The following is a 12,233-nucleotide window of genomic DNA, read 5'->3' as shown; positions in this document are numbered from 1 at the left end:
CAATCTCTGGATCCTGGTGACTATGGTGTTGAAGGCCGCATGGACATCCGCACCAGAGATGGTGCACACGATAGGCTGGCTGTGCTCATGGAGAATCTCAGATAGATACTGCAGGAAGTGAGGGAATGAGAGACAGAGGGCAGAGAGAGAACGGGGTTGAAAGGGGTTTCAAGACAGAGGTGAGACGGGGCTTGGGATCAGAAGCCGACACAGTCTGTGTTTGAGAGCGCACATGCTTCAGAGTTGCATTATGTTTACATAAGAAATGGATTCCCCCTGATTGCTAAGCCTTTCTCCAGCTCGGCTTAGAGATATTCTGTTATAATCTCTACCCGGCACAGCCAGAAGAGGACTGGCCACCCCACATAGCCCGGTTCCTCTCTAGGTTTCTTCCTAGGTTTTGGCCTTTCTAGGGAGTTTTTCCTAGCCACCGTGCTTTTACACCTGCATTGTTTGCTGTTTGGGGTTTTAGGCTGGGTTTCTGTACAGCACTTTGAGATATCAGCTGATGTACGAAGGGCTATATAAATAAATTTGATTTGATTTGAAGTGTATCAACCACTCCACAATTTCTTGATAACAAACTATAGTTTTGGCAAGTCGGTCAGGATACCTGCTTTGTGCATGACAAGTAATTTTTCCAACAATTGTTTACAGACCGATTATTTCACTTATAATTCACTGTATCACAATTCCAGTGGGTCAGAAGTTCACATAAAATAAGTGGACTGTGCCTTTAAAAAGCTTGGAAAATTCCAGAAAATGAAGTCATGGCTTTAGAAGCTAGAACATTTGAGTCAATTGGAGGTGTACCTGTGGATGTATTTCAAGGCCTACCTTCAAACTCAGTGCCTCTTTGCTTGACATAATGGGAAAATAAAAAGAAATCAGCCAAGAAGTCAGAAAAAAAATTGTAGACCTCTACAATTCTGGTTCATCCTTGGGAGCAATTTCCAAACGCCTGAAGGTACCACGTTCATCTGTACAAACAATTGTACGCAAGTATAAACACCATGGGACCACGAAGACGTCATACTGCTCAGGAAGGAGACGAGTTCTGTCTCCTAGAGATGAACGTACTTTGGTGCGAAAAGAGCAAATCAATCCCAGAACAACAGCAAAGGACCTGGTGAAGATGCTGGAAGTTAAAAAAAAAGTATCAAAATCCACAGTAAAACGAGTCCTATATCGACATAACCTGAAAGGCCGCTCAGCAAGGAATAAGCCACTGTTCCAAAACTGCCATAAAAAAGCCAGACTACGGTTTGCAACTGCACATGGGGACAAAGATCGTACTTTTTGGAGAAATGTCCCCTGGTCGATGAAACAAAAATAGAACGGTTTGGCCATAATGACCATGGTTAATAAAATAATGACCCAGGAACACTCCAGACCTGACTGCGCTTGACCAGCACAAAAACATCCTGTGGCGTACTGCATTAGCATCGAATAGCCCCCATGATATGCAACTTTTCAGGGAAGTTAGGAACCAATATACACAGGCAGTTAGGAAAGCTAAGGCTAGCTTTTTCAAACAGAAATTCGCATCCTGTAGCACAAACTCAAAAACGTTCTGGGACACTAAAGTCCATGGAGAATAAGAGCACCTCCTCCCAGCTGCACTGAGGCTAGGAAACATTGTCAGAATTTCAATAAGCATTCAATAAGCATTTTTCTACGGCTGGCCATGCTTTCCACCTGGCTACCCCTACCCGGGTCAACTGCCCTACACACCCCACAGAAACTCGCCCAAGCCTCCCCATGGACCCCTACAAATCAGCCGGGCGAGACAATCTGGACCCTCTCTTTCTAAAATTACTAGCCTGTTCAACCTCCCTTTCGTTTCGCCTGAGATTCACAAAGATTGGAAAGCTGCCGCAATCATCCCCCTCTTCAAAGGGACACACACTCTAGACCCAAACTTCTACAGACCTATATCTATCCTACCCTGCCTTTCTAAGGTCTTCGAAAGCGTAGTTAACAGATTACCAACCATTTAGAATCCCACAGTGCCTTCTCCGCTATGCAATCTGGTTTCAGAGCTGTTCATGGGTGCACCTCAGCCACGCTCAAGGTCCTAAACGATGTCATAACCGCCATCAATAAGAGACACTACTGTGCAGACGTATTCATCGACCTGGCCAAGGCTTTCGACTCTGTCAATCACCACATTCTTATCGGCAAACTCAACAGCCTTGGTTTCTCAAATGACTGCCTCACCTGGTTCACCAACTACTTCTCTGATAGAGTTCAGTGTGTCAAATCGGAGGGCCTGTTGTCCGTACCTCTGGCAGTCTCTATGGGGTGCCACAGGGTTAAATTCTTGGGCAGACTCTCTTCTCCCATATACATCAATGATGTCGCACTTGCTGCTGGTGATTCTCTGATCCACCTCTACAAAGATGACACCATTCTGGCCCTTCTTTGGACACTGTGTTAATTCACCTCCAGACAAGCTTCAATGCCATACTATAACTCTCCTTCCGTGGCCTCCAACTGCTCTTAAATGCAAGTGAAACTAAATGCATGCTCTTCAACCGATCGCTGCCTCCACCTGCCCGATCGCTGCCTCAATGCCCTTGCTGATGGAAGTTTTCACTCAAAATCTCACGATACATGGAATAAGTTACAGGTCTGTGAGAGCCAGAAATCTTGCTTGTTTGTAGGTGACCAAATACTTATTTTCCACCATAATTTGCAAATAAATTCATTAAAAATCCTACATTGTGATTTTCTGGATTTTCTCTCTCATTTTGTCTGTTATAGTTGAAGTGGTACCTATGATAAAAATTACAGGCCTCTCATCTTTTTAAGTGGGAGAACTTGCACAATTGGTGGCGGACTAAATACTTTTTTGCCACACTGTATATCTCACTGGTCACCCCCAAAGCCAATTCCTCCTTTGGCCGCCTTTCCTTCCAGTTCTCTGCTGCCAATGACTGGAACGTACTGCAAAAATCACTTAAGTTGGAGACTCATTTCTCCCTCGCTAGCTTAAAGCACCAGCTGTCAGAGCATCTCAGAGATCACTGCACCTGTACATAGCCCAGCTGTAAATAGCCCATCCAACTACCTCATCCCAATACTCTATTCATCTTCTGCACATCTATCAATTCAGTGTTTAATTGGTATATTGTAATTACTTCGCCACCATAGCCTATTTATTGCCTTACCTCCCTTAGGGTAGCCTAGTGGTTAGAGCATTGGGCTAGTAACCGCAAGGTTGCAAGTTCAAATCCCCGAGCTGACAAGGTACAAATCTGTCGTTCTGCTCCTGAACAGGCAGTTAACCCACTGTTCCTAGGCCGTCATTGAAAATAAGAATTTGTTCTTAACTGACTTGCCTAGTAAAATAAAGGTAAAATAAAAATAAAAAAAATCTTACCTCATTTGCACACACTGTATTTAGACTTTTTGTTTTACCCCCTTATCCACTCCAATTTTCGTGGTATCCAATTGTTATTAGCTATTGTCTTGTCTCATCGCTACAACTCATGCACGAACTCGGGAGAGGCGAAGGTCGAGAGCCATGCGTCCTCCGAAACACAAGTCGCACTGCTTTTTAACACAGCGCATATCCAACCCGGAAGCCAGCTGCACCAATGTGTCAGAGGAAACAGAGCCTGCGCCACCCGGGAGGCTATATATAGACTTTTTCGACTGTATGTTTGTTTATTCCATGTGTAACTCTGTGTCGTTGTATGTGTCGAACTGCTTTGCTTTATCTTGGCCAGGTCGCAGTTGTAAATGAGAACTTGTTCTCAACTAGCCTACCTGGTTAATTAAAGGTGAAATAAATCAATAAAAATGGTTATGCTTCGAGGAAAAAGGGGGAGGCTTGAAAGCTGAAGAACACCATCCCAACCGTGAAGCACGGGGGTGGCAACATCATGCTGCTTTGCTGCAGGAGGAACTGGTGCACTTCACAAAATAGGTGGCATCACGATGTATGAAAATTGTGTTGATATATTGAAGCAACATTTCAAGACATCAGTCAGAAAGATAAAGCTCGGTCGCAAATTCCAAATGGACAATGACCCCAAGCATACTTCCAAAGTTGTGACAAAGGACAACAAAGGCAAGGTATTGGAGCAGCCATCACAAAGCCCTGACCTCAATCCCATAGAAAAAGCGTGTGCGAGCAAGGAGTCCTACAAACCTGACTCAGTTACACCAGCTCTGTCAGGAGGAATGGGCCAAAACTCACCCAACTTATTGTGGGAAGCTTGTGGAAGGCTGACCCAAGTTAAACAATGTAAAGGCAATGCTACCAAATACTAATAGAGTGTATGTAAACCTCTGACCCACTGGGAATGTGATGAAAGAAATAAAAGCTGAAATAAATCATTCTCTACTATTATTCTGACATTTCACATTCTTAAAATAAAGTGGTGATCCTAACTGACCTAAGACTGGACATTTTTACCAGGATAAAATGCCAGGAATTGTGAAAAACAGAGTTTAAATGTATTTGGCTAAGATGTATGTAAACTTCAGACCTCAACTGTTTTTGGTAAGAGGGTAATTTCATAGTCTTTATACAATACTGTAATGACGATTTTGTAAAAAAAAAAAAAAGCAGATACCAACTGTTTTGAATGATATTATATGACCAGATAGATAGTACCCTTGTTTTTACCACTTAATTAGTCACACTGACCAACACAAACACAAAAGTAGTCTACCTGGCCCTGCCAGTCTGTGGTGTTGATGAGGATGATGCTCTCGGGGAGCTGCTCGTCGGAGATAAGGATCTGGTTTAGCTGGTCATACACTGACTTCCTGGGGACCTGGCAGAGGAAGAGGCAGAAGTAAAAGAGATGGTCTATCTGTATACACATATGTAGATATTGTACACACACACTAGCTTACTTTACTATTGTGCACACACTCACACACACCTGGACAGCGATCCTGGATTCCGGGGATGTCTCGCTGTCGATGCTGCTGGTCCTGTCACTCTGGGCCTTGGAGTTCTGTCGGTCCTTCATGGATGTGCTCCTAGGACGCCTCTGCAGCTTGTTCTCTGTTTTACTGTGGACCACAAACAGGCACGGACCCAATGAAGCACTGAGCCAGGTTGAGCCACTGCTGAGAAATCTTAATAAAAAAAAACCTTATTCACCAATACTAAATACTAAGTAGTAGATATGCCTACAGCAGAACTCCTCAGACAATCCTGGCCATCTAATCCTTCTCTTTGACTCTCCCCAGCAAAAGCTTTTCAAGCTTTTGTTCTGGAAGCATTTTATGAGCACAAAATGGCTGCCACACATTATCTACAGTGGGGCCAAAACGTATTTAGTCAGCCACCAATTGTGCAAGTTCTCCCACTTAAAAAGATGAAAGAGGCCTGTAATTTTCATCATAGGTACCCTTCAACTATGACAGACAAAATGAGAAAAGAAATCCAGAAAATCACATTGTAGGATTTTGAATGAATTTATTTGCAAATTATGGTGGAAAATTAGTATTTGGTCAATAACAAAAGTTTATCTCAATACTTTGTTATATATCCTTTGTTGGCAATGACAGAGGTCAAACGTTTTCTGTAAGTCTTCACAAGGTTTTCACACACTGTTGCTGGTATTTTGGCCCATTCCTCCATGCAGATCTCCTCTAGAGTAGTGATGTTTTGGGGCTGTTGCTGGGCAACACGGACTTTCAACTCCCTCCAAAGATTTTCTATGGGGTTGAGATCTGGAGACTGGCTAGGCCACTCCAGGACCTTGAAATGCTTCTTACGAAGCCACTCCTTCGCTGCCCGGGCGGTGTGTTTGGGATCATTGTCATGCTGAAAGACCCAGCCACGTTTCATCTTCAATGCCCTTGCTGATGGAAGGAGGTTTTCACTCAAAATCTCACGATACATGGCCCCATTCATTCTTTCCTTTACACGGATCAGTCGTCCTGGTCCCTTTGCAGAAAAACAGCCCCAAAGCATGATGTTTCCACCCCCAGTTTCCACACAGTAGGTATGGTATTGTTTGGATGCAACTCAGCATTCTTTGTCCTCCAAACACGACGAGTTGAGTTTTTACCAAAAAGTTATATTTTTGGTTTCATCTGACCATATGACATTCTCCCAATCTTCTTCTGGATCATCCAAATTCTCTCTAGCAAACTTCAGACGGGCCTGGACATGTACTGGCTGAAGCAGGGGGACACGTCTGGCACTGCAGGATTTGAGTCCCTGGCGGCGTAGTGTGTTACTGATGGTAGGCTTTTTTACTTTGGTCCCAGCTCTCTGCAGGTCATTCACTAGGTACCCCCGTGTGGTTCTGGGATTTTTGCTCACCGTTCTTGTGATCATTTTGACCCCACGGGGTGGATCTTGCGTGGAGCCCCAGATCGAGGGAGATTATCAGTGGTCTTGTATGTCTTCCATTTCCTAATAATTGCTCCCACAGTTGATTTCTTGAAACCAAGCTGCTTACCTATTGCAGATTCAGTCTTCCCAGCCTGGTGCAGGTCTACAATGTTGTTTCTGGTGTCCTTTGACAGCTCTTTGGTCTTGGCCATAGTGGAGTTTGGAGTGTGACTGTTTGAGGTTGTGGACAGGCGTCTTTTATACTGATAACAAGTTCAAACAGGTGCCATTAATACAGGTAACGAGTGGAGGACAGAGGAGCCTCTTAAAGAAGGTCTGTGAGAGCCAAAAATCTTGCTTGTTTGTAGGTGACCAAATACTTATTTTCCACCATAATTTGCAAATAAATTCATTAAAAATCCTACAATTCTTTTTCTCATTTTGTCTGTCATAGTTGAAGTGTACCTATGATGAAAATTACAGGCTTCTCTCATATTTTTAAGTGGGTGAACTTGCACAATTGGTGGCTGACTAAATACTTTTTTGCCCCACTGTATGTGGTTGTTACAAGCCAGCTACACATTGAAGTATCCTTGCACAATGGAGAAATGTCGGTGGAAGTTGTGCTAGGGGACGTCATTCTGCTGATTAGTTTGTTTATAGATAGGTGTAGCAGGGGAAATCACTGTATTGCGCTGAACAACCAAGACACCAGGTGCTCAGTCAGAGAGGTAGACCTGATCTCACCCGCCCCCTCCTCTCTCTCATCCCATCAATTTTATTTTGGGCATGTGTCTTATCCAACTCACGGCCTGGAGAGCTACTGGGTTTGCAGGCTTTGTTCCAGCCCAGCACTGCGACACTGGTTTCAAATAATTAACTAGTCACGATCAATCTGGATCACAGTTAGTGGTATCAGGTGTATTAGTGCTGGGTTGGAATAAAGTGAGCACACCCATCCTTGTTTAGTTATAGTGTAAGGGTTAATAAGCGGTACTGTGTGTGAGACTGTGTGCGTGTGACTGTTTTTGTGCGTGTGTGCATGAATGCATAAATGTCATACATGCATGCAAGTGAGCGGTTGTGCTTGTGGGCGGCTACCTCGGCGACATGAGTGTCTGGGACTCGGTCTTGCAGAGTTTGGCCACTGGGCCGGGCAGTTTGTCCGTGCTCAGGTCCCAGCTGATGGGAGTGGGGTTAGCCTCCCCTGACCCTGTGCCAGCCCTTGTCTCCTCATCCTCCGCGTCCTGTACATAATGGGAGAAATATAGTTCAAAATATATTTTCAATATATAGGGATGTACAGTACATACTAGGGTATTTCACTCATTCATTGGATTTCCATCCGCTGCACCGTGCTCCCGCTGGTTCATTTCTCTCCCTAGAGATTAATTAACACTTTACTTAACAATCCTTTTCCAGTTGGTATTGTCAGTGGGAATTCACTGACACCAGAGACACAAGTCACGAAGGTTCACCCTGTGAGAGTTGAGAACACCTGTTTTACAGGTGAACTCAATTATCTGCATCCCACCCTATTTCAGTTATAGTGCACTACTTTTGACCAGATCCCTATGGGCCCTGAATTAGTACACTACATTGGGAATATGGTGCCATTTGGAACGCAGCCATTGAGATCATTGTTTTCTCAATTGGATCATGCCCAAGAGGTAGCAACCGCAACCAATACGTAAGATGATGAAATGCACACAGTACCTAGAAAACAGCTATTTCTGTGCAGGGTACCCATTGTCGATGCATTTCAATGTGCTGTCATGGTGACCGTGACAACATCACATAACGCCTGGCAGATGTCCGCAAACACATTCACATGAAGCCCAGTGTGTGCATGTAAGTATCATGCGTTTGGCCACTGAACATCCCGTCCTTGGGCCCCAAACACAAGCCCCCTCAGAATCCGTCCCTCCCTCTCCCAAGAAATGCATCGTCAGGTGCTCCTCGTTGCCGGGGTTCCCGGGGTGAACAAGTGCAGAGGAGGCAAAGGAGCACGAGAGGCAACGGTGAAGAATAACAAAACACTATGTAAAGCACTGCTCTTCTCACGGACCAATACGCACGCTGACGCCCTCTCTACAGCCAGCTGGATCTGGGCCTCAAGAGTGGTGTCGGTGTGTTTATACATAATGTGTGTGTGTACTGCAAATATTGTGTGTGTGTGTGTGTATTTTTATTTGACCTTTATTTAACTAGGCAAGTCAGTTAAGAACAAATTCTTATTTTCAATGACGGCCTAGGAACAGTGGGTTAACTGCCTGTTCAGGGGCAGAACGACAGATTTGTACCTTGTCAGCTCGGGGTTTGAACTTGCAACCTTCCGGTTACTAGTCCAACACTCTAACCACTAGGCTACCCTGCCACCCCGGCGCGCCCCATGAGCGCGCTCATGTGTGTATACACAATGTATGTCTGTGTGTGTGTGCGCGCGTGCATGTATGCTTGTGTGTAATAATGGAGGTCTTTGTGGTAACAGTGTAAATGCACTCTTGTTTGCATCAAAAATGGTCGAGTGGAAAAATAAACAGATGGGAGCTGATTTATGATCATGGACAAAATAGCAGCGCAGAGAGAGAGAGAGAGAGAGAGAAGAGAGAAACAAAATGTTTAAGAACCCGGGATTTATTTCCACCATGTCGACCGTATTTTGTTCCGTTTACATTTTAGGAATGTTTACTGACAATTGCTGTTTCCATTATGCCTGTCTTGAGTTTTTTGTATCCGTTTTTTATTACTTTCATACAAATGGGTTGATGGAAACAAGGTTAGTGAGAAAGAGAGAGAAGGGGTAAAAAAAGACAGGTAGAGAGAACATGAGTGAGTTGAGGCAAGGAGACAGGCAAAAACAGAGACAGAGTGGAAAGAAAGAGAGAGGTACTAGAGACAGAGAGACCGGCCCAGCCATTGATAGAGAACAGAAAAGGACACAAAGCAAAAGAGAAAGAGCACTTAGGAAGAGCACAAAATATGTTACGCCTACAGGGATCCTCCAGCGGTTGCCCGGTGTAGAATAAAGTTGTCCTTAGACACCGATCTTCGGTGAGTTTTCCCCCACTTATGGTTAAGGTCAGAATTGGGGGAAGGGAAGCTGATCCTAGAGCTGTACCTTGGGGCAGCTTGCCCACTCACCCCTGCAGGAGACTCCAATCTGGCGCTGTCGTCTGTATACTTGGTCCCTATTTGGACTTTGGCCCTGTCCGGGGACAGCAGCTCTCCACCCTAAAAGGAGCAGAACACAGGACGCAGTTACCAAAACCGTCTGCTAGGGGACACCCATGAGCATATCCTAATTCCATGTAAGAAATCACATGAACTCTATTCAGTGTGGTTTCATATGCGCCTGCTGCCAGCGAAATAGGTGATTACTAACCCTTAGGTGGCTGGCTACCCCTATCTACTTTCGTCATGACACAAGCTACATCACATTTTCAGGAACACACTGCATTCATAACGTTTCTATCTGCAACATTCCAGAAGTTTGCTCACTTAAAGGTGTAATCCTTAATGGTGAACCTGTCACGCTCCTTTTGTGATATTACAACAACAAGGAAGAAACTGCAAACAACAAACACTGTTTTCTTCCCTATGACATCATTGCATGTGGGACAGAACAGCAGAATATTTACCAAGCTCCTCACCGCTTCGTCAACGAAGCAAAAACTATAACAACGGCGGTGGGGCGGACAGTGAAACTGTTACCCCTACTGTGGATTCCATCTTCAACGTGCGCCAGGGTCCAACTCTGAAATGCCTTCACCGATACTTTCATAGCTGGTGTCTACATATTTAATGAGACGATCAATGTTCTATTTTGTGGCCATGTTTGATTTGCTTGAATTAACGACAATTGCTCCTCAGTACAAATAATTTCTGCAGGCCTTAGGACACCGTGCACGCAGAATCGATCGGGCCTTACTCAATATCTAACCCCCACACTAAGAAATCACCCACACAGTTAAAGTGTCTGGTGCAGCAGTACACGGTACTACCATACATACAATTCAGAGAATATCCAAGAATGGACATCTAAAATTCCTGGCATATGGATGCCACACATAATTGGCTATTTAAAGGGTATAGCTACAAATTTATTAAATCTTAATTGCCTGGCATACGGATGCCAAAAATAATTAACTATTTATATGGAGAGTTCACCCAAGCTACAAATGTACCTAATCTAAAATGCCTGGTATATATATACAGATGCCACTAATCATAACTATTTAAAGGGATAGTTCATCCTTTGAAATCCCTGGGGCTTCATTTATCAATCATGTGTAGCCACAAATCTGTGTGTAAACGATGCGTGCGATCATTTCCACACAAAATGTGAGATTTATCACAATGAACATTTGCTTGAGAGTGTGTATATGTATGTACAGCCATGACCATGCGTATGCACAGTGATAAGTGGTGGAATAAGGGAACTGCTTGTCAAGCTTAGAATTGCAAAAATACACTGAGTGTACAAAACATTTAAAAAAGCATGCCATTCTGGTGCACATTAAAGTGCTATCCACCCTCGTGTTTTTGGTACGGCGTTGTATATTACATACTGGCATTAAAGGGATGATTTTGCTCATATATGGTTAATTAGGGGTGTTTCGAAATGCACTGAGGCTCAGAACATTTGGTATTTATCAACAGTTATCGCCTATCGGTGTGTGTATGACGCTCGTAGAATTGCTTGATAAAATACTTTTATTTTTCTTAATTATTTCTATGCAAATATTGATAAATGATTCCCCTGGCATATATACGGATGTCACAAATCACTACTATTTAAAGGGATAATTCATCCAAGCTACAAATGTTCCTCATCTTATTGATAGCTAAATAAAGAGGAAACCTGGAGATCTAAATAGATAATGGATCTGGATAGTCAGCAACCTACCCATGTTTGCATAGCTTTAGAGCGTTTGAGCATTGTTGGGTCAAAAAAAACTATGGGAGCGGTAGGACCTATGTTAGCATTAGCATGCTAATCCAAATTATATTAAAAGGCTAGTTCAGCAGAGACAAAAAAAAAAAACTGTGTGTGTGTGTGTGTGTGTGTGGCACGGCTTGTTGTGGCCTTATGCTGTGTGTGTGTACTTACGATGCTGGCCAGGTCCCTGGGCTGGCTCTTCTGACTGTGTAGACTCCCAATCTCAGTCTGGGAGCTCGAATGGGACATTCCCTCAAAGAAGGGCCTGGGTGACAACCACATAAAAAAAAACATATTTGAAACTTTCACAAAAAATACATACGTGAGAGACAATAACTGTGCTGAGGTGGGTGGGTAGTAGTGACACTAACTTGTGGACCCATTTAGGTAATGTTTTCATACTAGTCATTCAGCTGCAATTGTTTCTAACGTTTCTCCCCTGCAGCGACTTTCTTTTCTCTCTCGTTGATTTCATGTACAGTAACAATGCACAAATAAACTCGCCTTAACACTGAGGGAAATATGCGTGGTCTTCACTTTGACTAGAGTGTTAGCATTATATGGGACCCTCGGAGTTTAGCTGTACTCACAACATTTGTGCGGTCATATTTGAGTGTAGGTGTACTGGCGACATGATATGGGGCCCTATTTGAGTTTGGGTTTAGCTGTCTGTATTTGGGACATTTTGTGTGGACTTACTTCAGTTAAGGTATACAATACTGCTAACATTTTGCAGAACCTTACTTGAGTTTGGGTTTGGGCGTGCTGAGGACACTCTCGTTGTCCTCCATCTCAGGGCCGCTGTCACTCTGGTTGTAAACCTCCAGACTATCATAGAGCAGGTCCAGATCCTCCTCCACCTCCTGGGTTTGGTCCACTGGGTCCGAGTCCAGAACCTGGCAACAACAAATGGACAGTGAAATAACCAGTCAGTTAATCTATCAGTCAATCAAGCAATCAATCAAATCAGTCACTCTCTCT

General features: G+C 43.8%; 1 protein-coding gene across 4 annotated transcripts in view; it reads right to left on the bottom strand.

The window, feature by feature from the left end:
- si:ch211-126j24.1 (phosphofurin acidic cluster sorting protein 2) overlaps positions 1-12,233 on the bottom strand; it is a 95,715-nt gene that overhangs the window by 23,807 nt on the left and 59,675 nt on the right. For all 4 annotated transcript variants that reach the window (XM_035747004.2, XM_035747006.2, XM_035747005.2 and 1 more), the window contains exons 9-15: positions 11,997-12,148; positions 11,424-11,517; positions 9,455-9,544; positions 7,412-7,557; positions 4,902-5,034; positions 4,686-4,790; positions 2-108 (exon numbers count right to left, since the gene is read on the bottom strand). In XM_035747004.2, coding sequence (XP_035602897.1) covers positions 2-108; positions 4,686-4,790; positions 4,902-5,034; positions 7,412-7,557; positions 9,455-9,544; positions 11,424-11,517; positions 11,997-12,148 — 827 coding nt within the window. The remainder of the gene's footprint in view (position 1; positions 109-4,685; positions 4,791-4,901; positions 5,035-7,411; positions 7,558-9,454; positions 9,545-11,423; positions 11,518-11,996; positions 12,149-12,233) is intronic.

This window comes from Oncorhynchus keta, chromosome 32 (genome assembly GCF_023373465.1).
Source record: "Oncorhynchus keta strain PuntledgeMale-10-30-2019 chromosome 32, Oket_V2, whole genome shotgun sequence".
Classification (NCBI taxonomy): domain Eukaryota; kingdom Metazoa; phylum Chordata; class Actinopteri; order Salmoniformes; family Salmonidae; genus Oncorhynchus; species Oncorhynchus keta.
Note: the sequence above shows the minus strand (reverse complement) of the source record. Positions and strands in the feature narration are given on the sequence as shown.